Consider the following 20845-nt stretch of genomic DNA (forward strand, 5'->3'; position numbering starts at 1 on the left):
GCTCCCTTATCGTATGCTCTGTTAAGTGGACTTGACTGTTTTAGTTCTAGAAGATATCTAGAGTGTAGTAAGTTGTACTAATTGGTTAGATTATATAATCCATATATAATGATATTCAATGTATTTAATACTTCAACTTGTATTACAGATAACCATTAACTTTTTTAAAAGAAATTTCATTTAAAATTTTAAGAGGAAATTACTGTATACATATTTAATATTGCTAATGCTACTGGATACTGTAAACTGTATAATGAAGTAAATATGGAACCAAACAATTTCTAAAAGCATTTTTTTTTTATCATCCCAATGTACATAATTAACATAACAATATGTTGTTACTTTTTTTTTACAGTACAACAGAATGAATCCTGTGACTTTCATTACATGAGAGACATATAAAATTACATTAAAATTATTCTCGATTTAGTTGATAAATACAATCAAATACGCTCGTATGGGTATCTATATGGATTCACAAAGTGTACAAATGACGAAACATTTTACATGTGTTGAACTACGGCTAGATGACGTGAAAAAATTGCATTCTTCCCATTCTCGATGTTTTTATTCGTCATCATTTGGGTCTGTTCTAAATAAAAATGCATTTCTTCTATCCACTTCATATGGAAATTCATTCTTTGTTCAAAAGCAGTTAGTTAATTTGTCATGTTCTTCTTCTCTTTGGACCGGGAGTTGCCGGACTCGATGGTTTTGAAGAGTCCTCCTTTAGTGGTCTTCCACTTCGTTTTCTTTTGGGGGAGTTTTCTATCACTTCGTCTTTCACCAAAACTTGTACTTTTGCAGGTTTTAAAGCTAATTAAAAATAATAATAATTTTATATTTTGGCATATGTATATTTCTTTTAAAGTTTATTGAGAAAGCTATTGAACAAGTATTAATCATTAGGATTAAATATCTATTAGAAAAATCTAAACTAACTCCAAATGAACTTTTTTCTGTACATTAATTCTCTTTTCACCTTAATCACCTCAGCCATCCACAGATAATCATTTAACAAAACTCATTTTAGGGGAAAGGTAGGGAGAAAAAAAAATTCAGATGTCCATGGACAACATGGTTACAAAATGTAAAAAGATGGATTGAAATGATAACTGTTCAGTTGTTCAGCCAATGATAGGAAGAACATAGGTCAAAATGATTGCTAACATCCATTACAGTGATGATATTAGAAGTGGAAGAAGATAAAACTGTAAAAATTATTAAATGAAATCAAAAGTTTACATATAATGAATAGTTGATAATATATTATTCAATCAACTATCAATATATAAAATATTGAATTAGCAAATTACAGTGTGTTAAGATTAATACAATTTCGATCACTGCAAAAATTCAGTGTATAAAGATATACACATTTAACATTTTAAATAAAGAAGAGCAACTGTGTAAGTTTTCCTTAGCATTAACCGAAACAAATGGATTAATTAGCTGATGACGCTACAGTTGCAATTGACAAAATGGCATTGGCTAAAGAGAAGGTGCAAACTGTATAGTGGTATGCTGAGGTAAATTCTGTTGTACAAGTGCAGTGAAATTTTCATCACATTTGGAAAGGATTGTCCATCATGAAACACCATTAAGGAATGGAAGGATTCAATACTTTTCCTGTCCATGGGAAAAGTATTGAAAGGTCATGGTGGTAGAAAACCCAATTGTTGGAGAAGATTGTGGAAACAATCATAGAGGGAGGCTTTCCAATAAAGCCTAAAAAAGTCCATTTGTCAGGCACCTAGACAACTTCAAATTCCCATTAAAAATATATAAAAATGTGAAAAAAATGTATCAGAAATTACAAAAGCAGTTTTGCTTTTACTGTAAGGCTTACATTTGAACTATATTACAACACTTAATTTACAGAGTTTCTTTTAAACCCTGCGTTAGTGCACTGAGTTTTTTTTCGGCATTAGTGCAGTGGGGCGTTTGTCCACCCCAACATTTTTTTGGATCCATAAACCATGTAAGTAAAAATTCATAAAGATTTACTCATTTATTTGGTAAGGGCATGTGTCATTATACATATGATTATATTCTGGTATGATTACATATTATATTAGTACATAAATCCATGAAAATAAAAAACAACATTTTTCAAAACTCATTACATTAGATCTTATTATTAAACCAATAGTAAAAATCTAAATTGTTTTTTAAGCATTTTTGTCACTCTGATTCAATAGCTGACATTGTACTTTGGCACTCATTGCAAATGACAAGCAACTTGCTATGTTTGGTATTTTCTCAATGTGTTTATGAAAGTCAGCCATTTTGAATTAAAATAAACTTAAATTATTTTTATTCACATTGATTATTATATCTATATTATAAATAATAAATGTGGTCACATTATAGTTATTTTTAAAATAAAAAAAACTAAATAAATATTTGTAAAATTTAAAAAAAAACGTAATTAATACTGTGGGGTGTTTGGACACCCCACTGAGAACTGTTGTTTTTCTCTTACTGGAATTTCTGCAGCATCGTAGTAATTTCTGAGCATGCTCTATACATAAAATCATGAAGCTACTGAAGAGGACACAAATATTTCTTGCGAAATCTATGAATAGTGCAACTTTTAAAACGTTGGGGGTGGCGAAACACCCCACTGCACTAACCCAGGGTTAAGAACTGATTAATCCAAAACAATGCTTGCATTGTGAAACATCTTTATTTCACAAACGGCTATTGAACTGAAAATTTATGAAATAAAGTCATTTGATAGGCAAACATTGTTTTGGATTAATTAGTTCATTTAAGAAACATAAATTATAGATAATAAATTTAGAAGTATTTAGGGACCAAGATACTAATAGGATATTTTTATATCTAATGATTATTCTATACTAAGATTTATTTTACTAATCCTGTTCTTAAAAACAGAGCAGATTGTCTGCCATATATGTTAGAATTAATACACTAATCATGTCCAATCTTAAAATGCTGCAACATATTTAACTAATCCTAGATTTAAAATACTTAAAAGATTCAGTGTAAAAGATTATAAGTGCCACAATAAACATTTAGAAAAAATGGAACAATTAAATATATGAAGTGATTTTGTTTTCTTTGATCAGAATAAAGTACACGTTTTAGTTAAAAAGTACTGTACATATAATACTGTACTTGAATTAAAATATATTACTGTTTAGTTGTTAGCATGTGTTATAAAATACTAATGTAAATGGCACTTGCCATCTTTTACATCCAAACATTTCAGCTGTTAATTCTGAGATTTGTCTAAAGTCTGCTGGTTTTTTCCAGAAAATGACTTGACACTTTGATCCATTTTTCTTCAGACTTGCGACTTATAGATTATGACTAAAAAAAGAAGACTCTGTGGAACTAAACAGTTACTTTGTTTATCTAATTATCAACAGAACAACATGTTTCATGAATTTTACAATTAAAACACTTCAGAAAATGTCTTTTCCATTCTTGATGTGTATCATTAGTTCATTAAAAACTAAACTTTAATAATTTAATAGTTAATTTTTAATTAGTTATCAAATTTTTAAATTATTATTGTAATTGATAAGAATTTAAGTTCATTACAAGTAGATTAAATTTTATTATAAACTGCTTACTTGAAATAATACTCAAGTCATCTGTATATATTCCGTCCTTCCCTCGATTTAGTGCATCTCCTTTGTTTTTGGATCCTTCGGATTTAAAAATCTTATTTACAGTTTCTTTTGCATTCTTCACATTTGCTTCTTTTGAATTGTCATTTGATTTGGTTTTACCAATTGTATCTTTTGTATTTTTTGATGCACTGAAGTTACTGTCTGCTTTTAGTTTACCAGTACTATCTTTTGCATTTTTTAATATTATGTTAACTTCTTTTCCTGTTTCCAATTTGTTTTTACTAGAGTTTTCTTTAGCACTTTTTGAAATTCCACTTTCTTTTGAAACATCTTTATTGGCTTTACTGTCTTTTCCACTCTTCTCAGAAGATTTGTTTACTTCTTTCCCACTTTTTTGTGATCCCACAAAATTGTCTAATTTTAACAATTTATTTGATCCACTGCTACCGGGACTCATTTTTCCTCCAGATACATCTTTCACTTTATTACCTAAAGTGTCACTTGCACCTTTAGAATCACTCTTCTGTTTTCCCGTTCCTTTATCGGATTTTGATATCTTTTCATTTTCTTTTACTGCTGGCATATCGTCTGCAAATTTTAAAGACTTCAGACTTCCATAATCAGAATCAGGCAAAAAAAATTCCAATTCATTATTTGGAAAAGGAATTATTTCTGATTCATGCTAGAAAAAGTTAAAATAAAATTCTATAAACATTTTAAAATAAATTTACATATACATTATTCAATACAGCAAAAATTCCTTTCTCAGTATAGTAAAAAATCTATCATGTATCTTTTTAGTAAGAAAGGAAAGATACAAGTTACTTTTATTATAAATTATAAATTACATATCAATTTATAATATTTAATTTATATACTTTAACAATGATATTATACTAGATATGCTGATACATAAGGACATAGGCTTATTCATTATTTTCTATAAGATGATCAGTATTACACTTTCAAAGAGTGTCAGCTAAAATTAGTACATATTATTTCAATTAAAAATATATGAATTTCAATACTGAAGTGAAAAATACAGTCAAACTACAGAGTAATAGAGAGCATTCCAAAAAGCACTAGCCTTATGAAGCAGCAATAAATACTTATGAATGAACCTTCATTATAATTTATTAAATAATTAACTTTTAGTATCTATTGATTATTGATGTATAATTTTGCATTGCAAACAACATTGCCATCATCAAATAATGTAAATTTCAAACTCAAATCTGCATGTAGATCCATTACTGTATATTATTCTTATTAACCTTTGACTTAGTACCACAATCCATTTATGCTACATTTACACAACAAAAGTTAAACAATGTACAATTTACCCCAAGTTAACCATGAATAAATAGAATATAGGTTATGATGAGTGTTTATATAGAATGCAATTTGATTTGGGTTAACACGGTGTCATCCTTCTAGTGGTTTAATCCGGCAAGGACTAATGTTGTGAGACCCATGTCACTAATTTTCTTGAAGAAGATTAACTCAGTTGCAGAAAGTGTGTTAAAATAACCCAGTTGTTAGAAAATTGATCAGGATCAGCTAATTCCATTCTGTCCGAATGAAAAAAGTTAACTGGGTTGAAAGGCTCGATTAGATTAATCCTTGTGTAAACAGAGTATTAGAGTCAGATTCAAGGGTGAACAAATGTTGGTGCTAAATTAAAATTTTACTATGTATTTACGTTGAAATTATACTGTTTTTTAAAAATATCACTTGACTTAAATATACAACCAAACCTCAAATTACTTGTTTTTTAAATGAGTTGTTAAAGTATATTGAGCTGCAATTTTCAAATTGCAGACCTACAAATTCCCACTAGTGAAATTTGACTATCCATCTCTCCTTTCCTAATCCAAGAATAGTTAGGTAGATGAAACTCAAGACCAGATATGGAAAGCTTAGGACAGAAAGTCCCAATTAACTATATATGAATTTCCTGTCTGGACCATTGGTTACATAATTTCAATTAAAAAATTTTGTCCAGAGCAGAGTTAGATAGATGACTGATATGACTGTTGTTATCAGGAAACTATGATGTAAGGGGGAAAGACATTACTAAAATTGAGAGCATATATTTTTAATTAACTAAATTAAAAATATGATTAAAAGTTGTAGCCCAGCATTGTCACAATAATTTTTGCTCGTTTCTGTTCTTTTTTTCAATGCAAAAATCTAACTAAACTCTCTCTATGCTGTCTGTGTTTATAAAATCTGTTCATGGGTACTCAGACAGCTGTAAGAGAGTATGTATATATGTACATATACTAGAAACATAAAATAGTGAAGTTTTGATTAATTAATTAATATTAAAAGTTTTGAATTAATAGTAGCATATGTATGATGATTAAATAAAATCAAAATATAAATCAAATATAAAATTTATATTGATAGGAAGAAAAAATTCAATTACATTGAACTCTTTAAGGTAATGAGTTAATCATATTGAGTTCACAGTGTATGTAAAGAGTAGCAAGAACCAACAAAATTGCTTACTATATTGGGTATATCAATAGCTCACTGTATATTTAATCCAAAATTTGTTTGTAACTTTAGATTATGAATGTATTTTATATAAGATTTTGCCTATTTATTCATGTATGTAACTTTCTTAAAATGATTTTAACCATTGAACAGTTAAAGCATCAGCCTATCACTCTGAAAATCTGAATTTGAATCTGAAATTGGTATCTCAAAACTTTTTACCTGATCTAAATATGTAGAGCTCCATCTCTCATAGCATTGTGAGTGTGGTCAAACACATAATGAAAATAAGAACTTTCTTAGAGCCCCAGAATAGCAAGAAAAATTATCCATTTTAAAAAGATTATATAGAAATTATTTAAAGAAAAAAATTTTTTTTGCCTTATGACAATGACAATATATCACTGAAAGTGTTTGCAGATACCTTTGTCTAAAAAATTATTCTTTTATGTAAACATGATGACTATTTTGAAACACGTTTAAAGAATTTAATGAATGTCATTGTGAAAAAGATATTCAGTCACATCTCAAATTTAGAGAATCTTGGAAAAGATCCAACATACAGCATAATTGTAAAATTGTCTATTGAAGTTAAAAACCTGGTTCTATGGAAAACAAATTACATTTACATTATTTTATAACTTTTTAGATTTCATAAACAAAATGTTTTTGTACAATACTAGATTTTTCAGATATATTGTATATTAATTATGTATAGATTTTAAACTATTTTTGATAATCTCCTCCCTGTTGTGTACTTTTGGCAAACCCCCTCCTCTTTAATTATGCGTACAATGGTTCATGATCCCAATACTGAAGAAATGACTATCAGAAATTATATGCAGAACTTTTCAATTTCTTCACAAGATTAGTAAATAGGCTAATAAGAACAAATTTGTATGCCACTAATACCAGTAAAAAAGGCCATTTAGACAATGCCTCAACCCCCTCACTCACCACTGCATACAATGATGTACAGTACTTTTCATGACCACATCTCTCCTTAAATTGTATACATAATTAATGTACTGCCCATATAAGTATAAAATAAACACAGATAGTGAATTACAAGATGACATTTTTTAATTATTTTTTATTTTTAATATCTCTTTTCACTTATCAAAATATAAAAATTTATTCTGTACACAGTCTGATGATGAACCATATATATTCATACATAAACTAAATGAAAATAGAAGTATATAAATTATTATTTAAAAATATTCCTCATATCTATCATTCTTGGTATTATAACCATATTTGCATTTTCTATGATAATGCTTCTTTATTAACTCAAATATCTTAATGATATTCCATACACCAGTGGTTTTAAACAAGACACTAACTTGAAAAATCAAGACAAAGACCAAACAAGATCAAGATTTTAATTTTCAAGACCAAAGTGCAAGATCTTGATACCTTACAACACTGACTGTTTTAACCTGCAAGAATTTAAAAATCCTCAAAAAATCCTTATATAAAATGTAATTTACAGCAAAAAATACTGTATATAGAGAGAACACTGTATTAAGTGTTCGCTCTATATACAAAGCAGTGAAAAGTTAACATGACAAGTACTGCTGAAATACTGCTCTCTATATGGCCATATCAACAAAAAAATCCATTCTTACAGCACTGATTATTTAGGAGACCGAAATAATTGCAAATATTCATAATCTTTATACGAAAAGCATTTTATTTTTCTCATTATGATTTGATTTTAAACATTCGAGACAACTTTCACTTTAGGAAAAGCATCTGTATTAAAGAGCTACATATTGATACTGTTACAAAATGACATAAAATACCAAATAGTTAAAAAAAAAAAAAAAAGGAAGAGGACCAGACCAATACAAGATTGAGACAGCACCTCACAAAATCAAAACATTATTAGATGTTGAAACTGTGTTGAAGCAAGACCTTGTCTCTAGACTTAGCATCATTAAAATAAAATAACTGATTTTAAATTTGGTTATTCATTATTTTTGGTTAGTGATTTTGCATGTTTTTGTAAAGATACCTATTTAATGTATATAAACATATTTAAATATTAGTAATTATTAAATTTTTATTTTCCAGATCTAATCATTCAATGACTTGCAAATGCAGTTCTAATATTCTTCATATTGCTTATATGCATTAAGTAGATATCTTTAGAAAACATGCAAAATAATTTTGACATCATATATTTCTACTGACAAAATTTAGGGTTTTTCAGATAAACAAAATTTCAGAGAATCCAGAAATGCATTTGTTTTCATTTTAGGTGCATCAAGCATTGTGCATTTAAAGTTTCATAAATATTGTAATTCAATTACTAAAGATATATTAATTTACTCAAAATCTAAGGTAATGTTGCATATATTAACTAGTTTCGCAGAGCCACAATTGGCAGATGACTTAGTGATTTCTAGTTATGAATACATACGGAATTTGGTCTCTGCATACTATTTTCTGTGGTATATATGATGCTACGTTCTTTTTCTTTTTTTTTGAAAATTGCTTTGAATAATTGAGTTTCTACTGTATATATTTTAAAATTTATATAGGATATCAAATTTAAACTTTTCAAAAATATTTAAATATTTTATATTAAATAATAGTATAAATTTGAATCATTGATTAATTAACTTGAGGCTTCAGTACATTGTAAGCTATATGTCTGGTCACAATTATGCCTATTATGGGTGACTTGCAATGTGGTCAATCAGAATGACATTGTAATTCATACTATACATAATAAATCACAGCAATCTGGACCAGATTCAAATCCATATTTCTCACAGTACACTCATCTGGATGTTCCTATCTATATAATATATAACATCAATATTTTAAACCTAATTTGGGTTAATATAAACCCAAAAATTAGCTTTAAAATATTGATGTTATATATATATATACACACATATATATAATTGAAAAAATCCTATGTGTATATATATATATATATACAGTAGAGTGTCGTTGGTGGTTCGGATAACTTATTTTTCGGATAACGAATCATGTACGAAAAAATATATTAATTTATCCCATGTTGAAATTTCTCTCCGNGATATCTGAAATATTGAATTTTATAATTTTCAGGATGTTTTATCTTATTAAAAGTCTGAAGAAGTTCTGATTTTATATTCAGCATAGAAATTGCTTTAGTAAAATGTTTATCACCACATTAGTAATATCAGATATTTTTAAATGTAAAAAGACAAATTAAAACAGTTTTATTTTAGGGGTCAAAATAAGATTTATTTTGGATAAACTTCTTTGGAGTTTTAAACTCTAAAGCTGGAATTAAAGATTCTGAAAACATTTATTCAAAATAAATTTTATCCTATCTCCTGTAATGAAGTGTGAACCAGTTCTTTTATACTTTTTTATCTGCAAATATAAGTTTATTTAAATTAGATGGTTTTTTTCAATTATGATTTGGATGTCTTTAATATAAAAATCATAATTGAAAAAAATCCTATGTATATATATATATACATAGGATTTTTTTCAATTATGATTTTTATATTAAAGACATCCAAATCATAATTGAAAAAAACCATCTAATTTAAATAAACTTATATTTGCAGATAAAAAAGTATAAAAGAACTGGTTCACACTTCATTACAGGAGATAGGATAAAATTTATTTTGAATAAATGTTTTCAGAATCTTTAATTCCAGCTTTAGAGTTTAAAACTCCAAAGAAGTTTATCCAAAATAAATCTTATTTTGACCCCTAAAATAAAACTGTTTTAATTTGTCTTTTTACATTTAAAAATATCTGATATTACTAATGTGGTGATAAACATTTTACTAAAGCAATTTCTATGCTGAATATAAAATCAGAACTTCTTCAGACTTTTAATAAGATAAAACATCCTGAAAATTATAAAATTCAATATTTCAGATATCATTTGTAAAAAAAATGTTACAAATAGGGAGAAAAACTATTTAAAGAAAGGTATATACACTATTTATAGGATTGTTACAAAATTTCTCCCCAATGTTCTCTGTCCTGGGCAAGTTCTTGTATTTGTTATTTCACTGTCAATTAGTTAGTCAATATAGAATATGTGCTCACATTATCTGTTTTAATAAAATTGTTTTCCATTATAATAATGTTTATAGTTAGATTCTAAGATGTCCACACATCAGATGCTTTGACTAGATAAAAAATTAATGATTTCTGTATACTTATGAATATCTGAATTTTTCTTATTGTAATACTCTACAGAATTAATGAATTAAACAAATTGTTGTATAATAATTTTACACACTTTACAGTACTTTAATAAATCAAATTTGTAATATTTTCTATCATTGCTGCAAATTTCTAAAAACTTTCATAAATAAAATATTCATATATATATAAATGATGCAACAAATACTTGGTTACTATTCAGTATTCAACCGAATACCAAATACCTAAAAAAGGAGTAAGAAATAACAAAAACACAGTAAATTAGTCATTTTGGTAACTTTTATTAATGCTGAACATAAATTTCAAGTTTGAGAAAGTGCAATTTCTTGCTTTTTATCTAAAAGATCAAAGGAAAAGTAATATAACTAAGTTATTTTTTAAGAGATCAAAAAAAGGTAACAAATCAAATGAAAACTACCTACTTATTATGTAGTTTAGTCATCTATATACTCATATATAAAAGAACAAGTCCCGATAGGATAATTAATGCAGAGCCAAAACTACTGGTGCTAGAAACTTAAAAATTTGAGGGTGTATTCCTTTTGTAAAGTTTAGGCGTGCTAAGAAAAGATTTTATGAAATTCAACCCAAAGGGACTGAAAAGGGTAAAAAATTTGTATGAAAATTTTTACTGTGTGGGCACATTAGATCAAAACTTAGGTCATAAAATGTAAAAAAAAAAAAAATAACGATCTATAAAGCATTTTTATGAAATCATTCCTTATTATACTTATTAACGTTTTTGTTTCATTGTACAAAATTATTTATCATTACTGAAGTTCCAGACAACTTGGTAGCCTGAACGGCCCCAGGCTTTCAACTGTGCACGCTAAGTGACTTTCATTACAAGCATTTAGCTTTCCGAAATCTATGAGAACAATTATTTGGCATTGACAGCTGCAAATTTTGCGCCAATATGCTGCCTCGATTGTTCGATTATGTTATCAACTCAATTTCATATTTATTTTCACATTTTCACTTCGCGGTCCTTCTCTGTTCTTTTTCCATTATTTACATGTGTAGGTCATTTCATTGCTATCCCTTGCAAATGCAGTTCTAATATTCTTCATATTGCTTATATGCATTAAGTAGATATCTTTAGAAAACATGCAAAATAATTTTGACATCATATATTTCTACTGACAAAATTTAGGGTTTTTCAGATAAACAAAATTTCAGAGAATCCAGAAATGCATTTGTTTTCATTTTAGGTGCATCAAGCATTGTGCATTTAAAGTTTCATAAATATTGTAATTCAATTACTAAAGATATATTAATTTACTCAAAATCTAAGGTAATGTTGCATATATTAACTAGTTTCGCAGAGCCACAATTGGCAGATGACTTAGTGATTTCTAGTTATGAATACATACGGAATTTGGTCTCTGCATACTATTTTCTGTGGTATATATGATGCTACGTTCTTTTTCTTTTTTTTTGAAAATTGCTTTGAATAATTGAGTTTCTACTGTATATATTTTAAAATTTATATAGGATATCAAATTTAAACTTTTCAAAAATATTTAAATATTTTATATTAAATAATAGTATAAATTTGAATCATTGATTAATTAACTTGAGGCTTCAGTACATTGTAAGCTATATGTCTGGTCACAATTATGCCTATNTTATATATAAGTATGGAAAAAAATCTTTTGTTTGGTTTAAGTGAAACAATCATTAACTCTCCAAAACAAATAACTGCTTTATTGGAGCAAAAAACAAAAAATACTACTAAATACTTCTTCAGATCCTTATTGGGAATGACGTAACATAAACAACTGTACAAAAATCTTGAAAATAAAACTTTTGTTCAGTTTCAAAATTTTTATTCAATTTCTCTTTATGTTATGTTATCAAAGTTAAATAATAAAAATGTTCTTTTATCCCCTGATGATGATCTGAAGTCTGAAAGCACATAGAAATCAGTATTTATTTTGTTATTTTACTCCAATAAAGGGTCAATTTTTGGTATTTTACACGAAATGAAACAACAATATCTAGTTTCCATTATGTAAAAAAATATATCAGAGAAATGAAGATATGAAAATTGATTCTCTTTTGTTTCTTTAAAGACAAATTTAATATTTTTTCAAATATCAATAACTATGCTTTCTTGATTTAAAATGTTAAATTATGTATGTGTGTACATATTTTGATTTTATAAATATCAGATATTTACATTATGTTTAAATCTTGTAAAGGCCTGAAGAAGCCTGACTTTTTATACAACACATACTCACTTTAATAAAAGTTTTTCATTATCCAGAATTTCTCAATAATGTTTTCCACTGTTAAAATAACAATAGCAGGTGTAAGATTTAAAAATTCTTTTATAAATATTGACAAGAAATAAATTCTCAATTTCAATATTATATATAATTGCTGGATAAAGATCATTAATAATAAATAAAGTATATTATAATTTGTTGAAATTTCTTAAAAATATGAACTTTACCAAAGCTGCCATGTCGTACATCCCATCCAGATGAGACCATATTTGCTTAGAAGATATCTCTTTATTTATAGAATTACTAAATTTTTCATGAATACATGCCATTTGAAAATATCTGTTTACTCCTAAAAATAAAAAAGTATTTTAGTATCAGCTATATTAATAATAATAACATATACTTCAACCTAATACACTAGTATTACCAAACGATCTGTCATATTATTTATCAGGCTACATTAAGGTTAGTTAATTAATAAATTAGATACAGAGCATTAATTAGTCTTATGTAGTCCAAAAATAATCTGGCAGATCATTTGGTAATGATAATCTTTAAACATCAATAATTTAATGCTGAAAATTACCAATACATTTAAACAAAATAACAAAATATTAATTAATTTTTATAACTGCTAATTTCATACTATACATTTTTGTACAGACTATTATAGTAAGATTCATAAATTAAAAAATTAACGTAAAACTTGAACCTATGTATCATCGTTTTTCAACCAATAAGAAGCATTAATTCTACTGGTACAAAATTTATTAATTATTTATGAAAGTTTATATTTAATTACAGGAAATTCTCTATTTCCAAATTCTTTGTAAAACAAATTTCTTTCTACATTAAAAGTTTCCAGAAATGACAGTACCAATCAGAAGGATACATAACAACAAGTGAGTACACTTATACCATGAACTAGAATTTTCTAAAGACATGCATCATTGAAGATCCCTTCAGTATAAGAATCTGGTAGGTTGAATTATCTTGGCCTTGAAACAACTGACATCATTTTATAATATGTCTGTGAAAACTTACACAAAAATGCTTATACTTGAGAGTAGAGGTGTCATCCAAACAAAGATATTTTTTGAAGAAAATGCATCATCACACATTTGTGTAGTATTTTTAGTTTTAACAAACATTATTTCTCTCTTTCTATACTGTCTCATCTGTCCCTTTATATGGTACTGTATATTATAGCAGATTAAATACAATATTATATCTTTAAGAAGTGTGTTCTATACATATTACATCAGTGTAGCGATTGTAAATAAATGTATTTATGCTTCTCAAATTTTAACTGATCATTTATTGTTCTCCTTATAACTAACACCAAAAATTTTAGTCCCTTAAATTTGTTAATTAAAAATTTCTTATACATTAAAGTTAACCTAAAAACATTTGTAGTAGTTTAACTCAATATTATTTTGTAGAAAAACTAATAATAGAATGCATAAAAAACTTTAGAAACTAACTGAAAAAGATGTAAATTCTGCTCTCAAATTTCTTAAAGTATTCTTATAGTAAATGCAAATTTAATCTTGGATGTACATAGTAATAGTAAACTCATTTAAAATAAGCATATTAATATCCACAAACTGTATACAGAAATTAAGAACTGATACTAATGTATACTATAAATATTTAATGTGTTTATGAACAAGAATCTTTTGAGAGTCATTTCAAAATTTAAATGTATAATCTACCAAAAGTATAACATTAGTTTAAAAACAAGAACCTAGGAGCTTAATTAATTCACTTAATATAAAATAGTTACAAATTACAGATATATGCCATTAAAATAAATAATTAACCAAGTGGTTAATTATTACAAAAAAATCAATCATAATTCTTTATGCTTAAACTTTTGAAGTTTGTAAGTTATACCAAAAGACTCTAAATATGACTTCAAATTTTAATTTTTAATATTCATTTACAAAAATCCTATAATAAATTAAAAATTAAAACAGTGATGTTTAAATATATTTGTCAAAAGTATTTTTATTATGGAAATTACATATATAATTGAAGAGAAATTAATAGGTTCAAAAATGTTTCTATTTAAATGAATGCTATTTTCAATTTCTAGACTTGTCTATTTTGAACTTTTTAAATTCTATAAAGTTATTATTTTTCATGAAATTTTTAAAATATTTTCTCATAAAAAATATACAGATAATTGAGGGTAGAATTATAATAACAAGCATTTTATCTTCATGTTTGTTATAATTAAAACTTTTGATAAATATATTACATTATAAATTAGAAATAATAATAAATATTTAGTCTTGTTAACAATAATATCTTTTTTATCATTTATATATAAGTATGGAAAAAAATCTTTTGTTTGGTTTAAGTGAAACAATCATTAACTCTCCAAAACAAATAACTGCTTTATTGGAGCAAAAAACAAAAAATACTACTAAANAATTGTTTGTATAAACTTTATTATTGATTAACAACACATAAATTATTCTAAGTTTGAAAAAACTGTCATCCATTCCATACAAATAACATGCTTCTGTTTGACATTTGATGAAAATTGATTCAAAATATTAATATATGACATTGGGCATGTGTGTTGAGAGGTATTAAATTAAAGTAAGTCATTACTTTACCTTCTGTTTTGTCATTGAGACAATATATAACAGTATTTAATATATTTTACAGCTTGTCAACACAAATAGTGGTGAAAATCTTTTGAATTTTACATATTTAAAACACGTGTATGATGAATAAGTGTTTAATGAATCAATAAGGAAATATTTATGAACTGATAAAGAGATTTAAGATGATAAACAAGAGTTTGAGCTTTGAAAGTAATATTTATGTTAAAAAAATAATGTAAAACATTGTGTAATGTAATAAAATGCATGTAATTAGCATGAAATTCGGTAAAAAATTGGTTTAATTTGTGATATTTTAGGATTTCGACATCAGTTTTTTGTGTATTGTTTGAAAACAACTCTTCAGAAACATAATGCCGGTCTGTCTAGTTATTAAATTACATGTTCATATTTTATAGTTAAATATGAATGAATTTATCGTTTATACAATGTAAAATTGACTTACCGACTGGTTTGTGTCCTTTCATAGCATGAAAAAACTGTACTTCCATGTCGACATTCCAGTCTAATTCACCGTTTTCATTTTCTGTCGTCGCCATTTTGATTTGTGCATGCCAAACAAATGTAACTAATCAATTCACTTCTAATCGTCCATTATCGTAGCGCAACCTGGTTTTTGAAATACGAACTATGGCTTATATGTTTTCTAGAAATATTTACTTATTATTTTTTAATAAAATTGATATATTAACTCTTTTCATTTTAATTAATTAAATTTTTCAGTATATATTAATTAATAAACTATATTTAAAATGTACTGGTTAGTTTGAGAAAAAGTTTCGAAATATTCTAAAATATTATGTACTGTACATTTTTTCAAATTAAAACGGAACAAATTAATAATAAAACACGATTCAGTTATTTTTTTATTAATTATTAATTAATGAAATATACTAATATATTATATCTTGTATTCAAATATATAATGTACAACAGTGAAAACCCCCAGGTGACGGCCGTATGGCCGAGCGGTCAAGGTGGCAGCCTACCGCACTGGGGGACCCGGAATCCGGACGGGTCAAGGAATCCTCAGGAAGTTTTCGTGGGTTGGTCCGTTCGGATATGTCCCCGTTCCTCACCACCCGGCCATCCCGTTGTGGGTCTGTCCTAACCCATAATGGGCTTGCTAAAAACGAGGCCCTCTTAGTACCTACAGGGCGGAAAAAGTTAATTTAGCGAAATTTGCTCGCCTCTGAAATTGGCGTAAAATCGAGTGTGGAGCTAAACTTAAGTATGTGAGGTTCCTGAGTCCTAATCCGTTATTAATCGCTCAAAAATATTTTAAAATAGAGAAAAAATTGTAATAAATAAACGTGACGAGAAAGTAAAGGATGTGAATCCCAAGCGCGACTCCGACATGTGATAAGCAATAGATTAGTGTCAGGCAGGAGAGTTCGAACTTTGACACTTATGCTCGTATACAAAAAATCGAAGTTAAATTCTGATTGATTAATAATTCATTTTTTCTATACGGAAAGTGAAAAACATCGAAACCGGGAATCTTTGGAAAGATTACTAATTGTATTTCAATTTCATCTCCTTCTAATAGAATTATACCTGAACCAAATGAAATATTTTTATGATTAAATTCATATTTTCATCATTTTGCAATTTGCATATACTTACTCTGTCTGCTGAGCTCCCACACTATACGACTTTTAATTGGTTCTTTTAAACAATAAGGACAACGTAAACATTTAGGGATCGGATGGTTTTCCAAAACAAACCAAATACATTGAAAACGTTCTGTTAATTGCAAATAACGTTGCATATTCTGAGGATAAAACAATGTCGATTCTATTAAGGAAACCGGAATTTTCTGTTAAAATAAAACAACATAATTGAAAAGAATTTTATAATTTTAAATAATTAAAAATTAAGTGATATGGTGTGCAAGAAAGAAAAAAAATTTTATTATTACCCTAATAACTATTGTTACTTTCTGATACATGATGTCTTCAACGATAGCTTTCCACGTGGTACACACTCGACGGCAGTCCAATAATTCTGTATCTGTCAGATATTTAAATATTCTACGCATTATATCTGGCAATATTGTATTCCCCCTAATTAGAAATTTTTTTCTTAACGGTGATTCTCCGTTTGAATTTTCTAGCATTCTTGAATCTTCTGGTATTCTTGAATCTTCTGTAAAGGAGAAGAATTTATGAATTCTAATATTTGTCCTAAAATATAAGTTAATTAAGTGTAAGCAGCTGTGTTGCAAAACTTTTCATTTCGTATCATTTATATCAGTATTGCCCTTGTCACTAGAGCCACTCAATATTGTCATTAACTCAATAGAGTCATCAATTTTTCTTCTGATCTGAGAGGATCAGAAGAAAAATTAAGCGTTCTATATATATATATAAAGTTCAGACAAATGTTCTAGAATGTCCTAATACGTCTAGAACAGGGGTTCTTAAACTTGTTTGTTCCATGCACCCCTTTTCCAGTCAGGTGAAGGTCGCGGTTACCCCTCTCGGAATAATGTCTTTAAATGCATAAAATAAAATTATAAAATAGACCAGTCATATAGAAATATATTTATTAAAAAAAAAAACATATAATGTAGTATAATATAGTGCTTCTTTCTTAACACCATAATTAACAATACATTTTAATGAATTTTTCGATGGTTTAGCTGTTTTTAATGTTGTTTTAGTGAATGTCTCTTCAATCCGAAAAATCTTTTCGATAGACTACCTCACAGCCAATCAGATTGAAGAGACATTCACTAAATAAATACATTTTAAATATATTAAGATTTATTTTTACCATTCCAAGCTTACTGACTCCTGGTTAAGAATCCGTTTTAGATAAAACCCTACATAATTTCTGACGTAGAATCGAATCTGCTCTGAAAAATGAGGGTTTCCATTTGAATTTACAAATTTGCCCTCCCCCCGCTACACCCCAAGGGCGGACGGGGTCTAAATTTTGCTAGGATGAACTGACCCCTTCAAAATACTGAGGGCTTGTTTCAAACGTTTCTCGAGATATTTCACAGTCTCAAGAACATTTCGATAATAACAGAAAAAATAAAATGTTGAAAAAAGAAATTTTAAATTTTGAAACACTTCGATCATATCAATCATACGAGGACGGTTTCGTTCCCCGGAGTTCGATTGTGGATTCGCGCCTGACCAGAGATAGGCTGGCCACGTAGAGTTTTCCAAGTTTTTTCCCACGTCTGTAACGCCTGAATCCAGTTGCCCTTAAAAAATAGGCAGATCGCCCAAGTGTTGCATTGCCAGAATTTAACAAACAAACAATCATACGAGTCTTTATTAGCATATCTCTGAAGTCAGATAATTCGGGATGATCTTTATTTTCTATGTCTACGAAACCTCAACGTTTCATCCGTCGGAACAGTTTATTTCCATCGATCTCGCGCTGCTTCTCATTGCCTACTACAGCAGAGTATTTTTGGACCTTATTTGATCGTTGATCGTCTTATCTTCTCGAGTTTCTTCGATATCTTTCACGGGGTAAACGACTATTCCGTTCTCTTCTAAGCATTTTCTAATAACTTTCTCGAAGGCTATTTTCTCATCCGGCGTTAGTGTCACTCTTTGATATGACGGGAAAAAGAATAATAATTTTTTCCATCTCTTCATGCATTTAATATCCAGAGGAGTCAGCCAGCGACCAGGAGAAACGAAGTAGATGCAGCAGTGAGCTCTTGTATCCGTTATGGTCTTCTTACGAGCTACACATTCTTCTTCCAAATATCTTTCATATTGCTCGTGTATATTTATTATATTTTAGAATAGGGAGCCAACAGTTTTCGTTGTTAATTTGATGGCCGGATGTGTCTGTAACTATGAGATCAATCCGAGAAACCGAAGGGAGTTCGGTTTGAATCAAACCGAACTCCCTTCTTCTTCAGATGGCTAATGCATTTAATTTCTGTTCTTTTTCGTAAACCTCACTTTGCAAATCTCGTGTATGTGTGTGTGTTGACGTCTATTTCGTTTAATATTTCTTGATCAGGTAATAATTAAATCGTTTTTTCAAGACAACAATGACAACAATAAGTAAAATATAATTTATTTTAAAAATTCACAAATGAGTTATGTAACTTCTCTGGCTTTGGTGAAATTTTATTTAAAAAATAGCTTTAATTAATCGTAATAAATTATATTAAATTTTGTGCTGTGCCCTCTGTTATAAAAAAATTTTTTTTGTATTTTTAGTAATTATAAAATGGCAAAAAGTTTGATTTTGAAGATAGAGATGTATCATATAACAAAAATTGTATACATGCTAATAATGAGTAAAATCTTGTGTATTTTCTTAGCATAAGGTTGCCGTTGAGAACAAATCACACAGGAACACTTTTAGTGGGAAAAAATAGGTTTAGTGATAGGAAAGGATTTGCATTTAGGGCTTAATGTCCCTCTTTAGTCCTATTATAACAGATTTATCAGAAAAATTATTAAAGAGTTACAGATTTTACCGATTGTATTAAAATATTTAGGATACGCGTACAAAGGTTTATACAATAAAACATAATTACCTGAGATTATAGTGACAGTTAGGACAACACGACTCGTGAGAAGACATAGGTGAAAAAGGGGGAGGAACCCTTATACACATTATAATAGTATAACATGTGCTAGAATAAAAAGGGGGTGAACTTAATTAAGAGGCGGAATTTTTATAAAATTAATAAGGGAATACCTGTAGGATGCGAAATAATTCCGATGAAATGTATAAGAAACATAGACCGGATAGGAGAGGTTAAAAAGATGTGAGTATTCCCTGTATCGTTCACCGAATGTTTGGTGTGTTGACTTACAAAGTGGGATACGATAGAGGGAGGAAGCTAGTACATCTTAACGCTCTGCTAGTTTCACGTATGTAATAGTATTTTAGATGGCACGTACGAGCGAAGCTATAAACAAGATTATTATTTAATAAAACAATATTAATATTAGTTTGTTCTTTGGTTTTTAAGAAATTTTTGATTTTATTGTTTAGTGTGGGTGCTAAAATGATATTATATGGTGTTAGTATTCTTCGGATGTTTTCAAAAAATAGTAGGGGTATAATCTAATTTTTTGTAAATTACTTGTGTCTTTGGTTTGGTTTGACTTGACGAGGTTGTGTAGCCATTTGTTGATAATTCTATTTGGGTAATTATTTAATTGAAAGGTGCGATAAGTTTGGTCTATTTCTATGTTTTGGTTACAATTGTACGTGTTTTGATTTTGTTGACATACATATTGAATATGTTCTTTTTAATATACATGATAGTTACATACTAAACGGTTTATGAGGTGTAAAGAAACTGCATTTATTTGAATAAAATCAAAAATATCGTATTTTATATCGTACCAAAACAAAATGTAAGGCAACATCTGCGGATAGTGAAGACATTTTGATTAACGTATCGAGTTTGAGAATCATAAAATAATGGATAATTTATTTTTAATAGGAAACAAACAAAATTTTATTATTTAAGGTACAAACTGGCAAATTAGAGCTAAGGCGCCAGCAAGCAATTACAAAGTTTTCTTTTCTACAATATCGATTTCGCGATAAATTTCTCACAAATGATTTGAAGTATATTCAGTCACCATTGTGTTAGTCCTTAGTTGTAATGAGAGTTCATGGATGATCATTGATTAATTAATTGTGTTCCTATTCGTAGAGATAAGAAAAGAAATCAGAA

At 27.9% G+C, this 20845-nt stretch overlaps 1 protein-coding gene and 1 pseudogene across 2 annotated transcripts; both read right to left on the bottom strand.

The window, feature by feature from the left end:
* Positions 1–278: 278 nt before the first annotated feature.
* Positions 279–17178, bottom strand: LOC111613700 (MRG/MORF4L-binding protein-like). Of its 2 annotated transcripts, XM_023355043.1 has the most exons (6): positions 17087–17178; positions 16792–16984; positions 15611–15774; positions 12757–12878; positions 3606–4287; positions 279–816 (listed from the first exon to the last, which is right to left on the bottom strand). In XM_023355043.1, the coding sequence occupies exons 3-6, from the start codon at positions 15702–15704 to the stop codon at positions 668–670; spliced, it is 1047 nt and encodes a 348-aa protein (XP_023210811.1). In that variant the 5' UTR covers positions 15705–15774; positions 16792–16984; positions 17087–17178; the 3' UTR covers positions 279–667. The 2 variants fall into 2 exon arrangements, with proteins under 2 accessions (XP_023210811.1, XP_023210810.1); XM_023355042.1 differs by lacking the exon at positions 17087–17178 and having other exon boundaries at positions 16792–17057.
* Positions 16574–19734, bottom strand: LOC111613701 (annotated as a pseudogene).
* Between the last annotated feature and the right edge of the window lie 1111 nt (positions 19735–20845).

This window comes from Centruroides sculpturatus, unplaced genomic scaffold (genome assembly GCF_000671375.1).
Source record: "Centruroides sculpturatus isolate CEXI.00-Female unplaced genomic scaffold, Cexi_2.0 scaffold1770, whole genome shotgun sequence".
Classification (NCBI taxonomy): domain Eukaryota; kingdom Metazoa; phylum Arthropoda; class Arachnida; order Scorpiones; family Buthidae; genus Centruroides; species Centruroides sculpturatus.

Excerpts from the sequence above, each read along its gene's own strand:
- LOC111613700 (XM_023355043.1), bottom strand. The coding sequence starts at position 15,704 with ATGGCGACGACAGAAAATGAAAACGGTGAATTAGACTGGAATGTCGAC. Across the intron at positions 4,288-12,756 it reads TGTACGACATGGCAGCTTTG|CATGAATCAGAAATAATTCC; the intron begins GTAAAGTTCATA and ends AACTTTTTCTAG. Across the intron at positions 817-3,605 it reads TGACTTGAGTATTATTTCAA|CTTTAAAACCTGCAAAAGTA; the intron begins GTAAGCAGTTTA and ends ATTTTTAATTAG.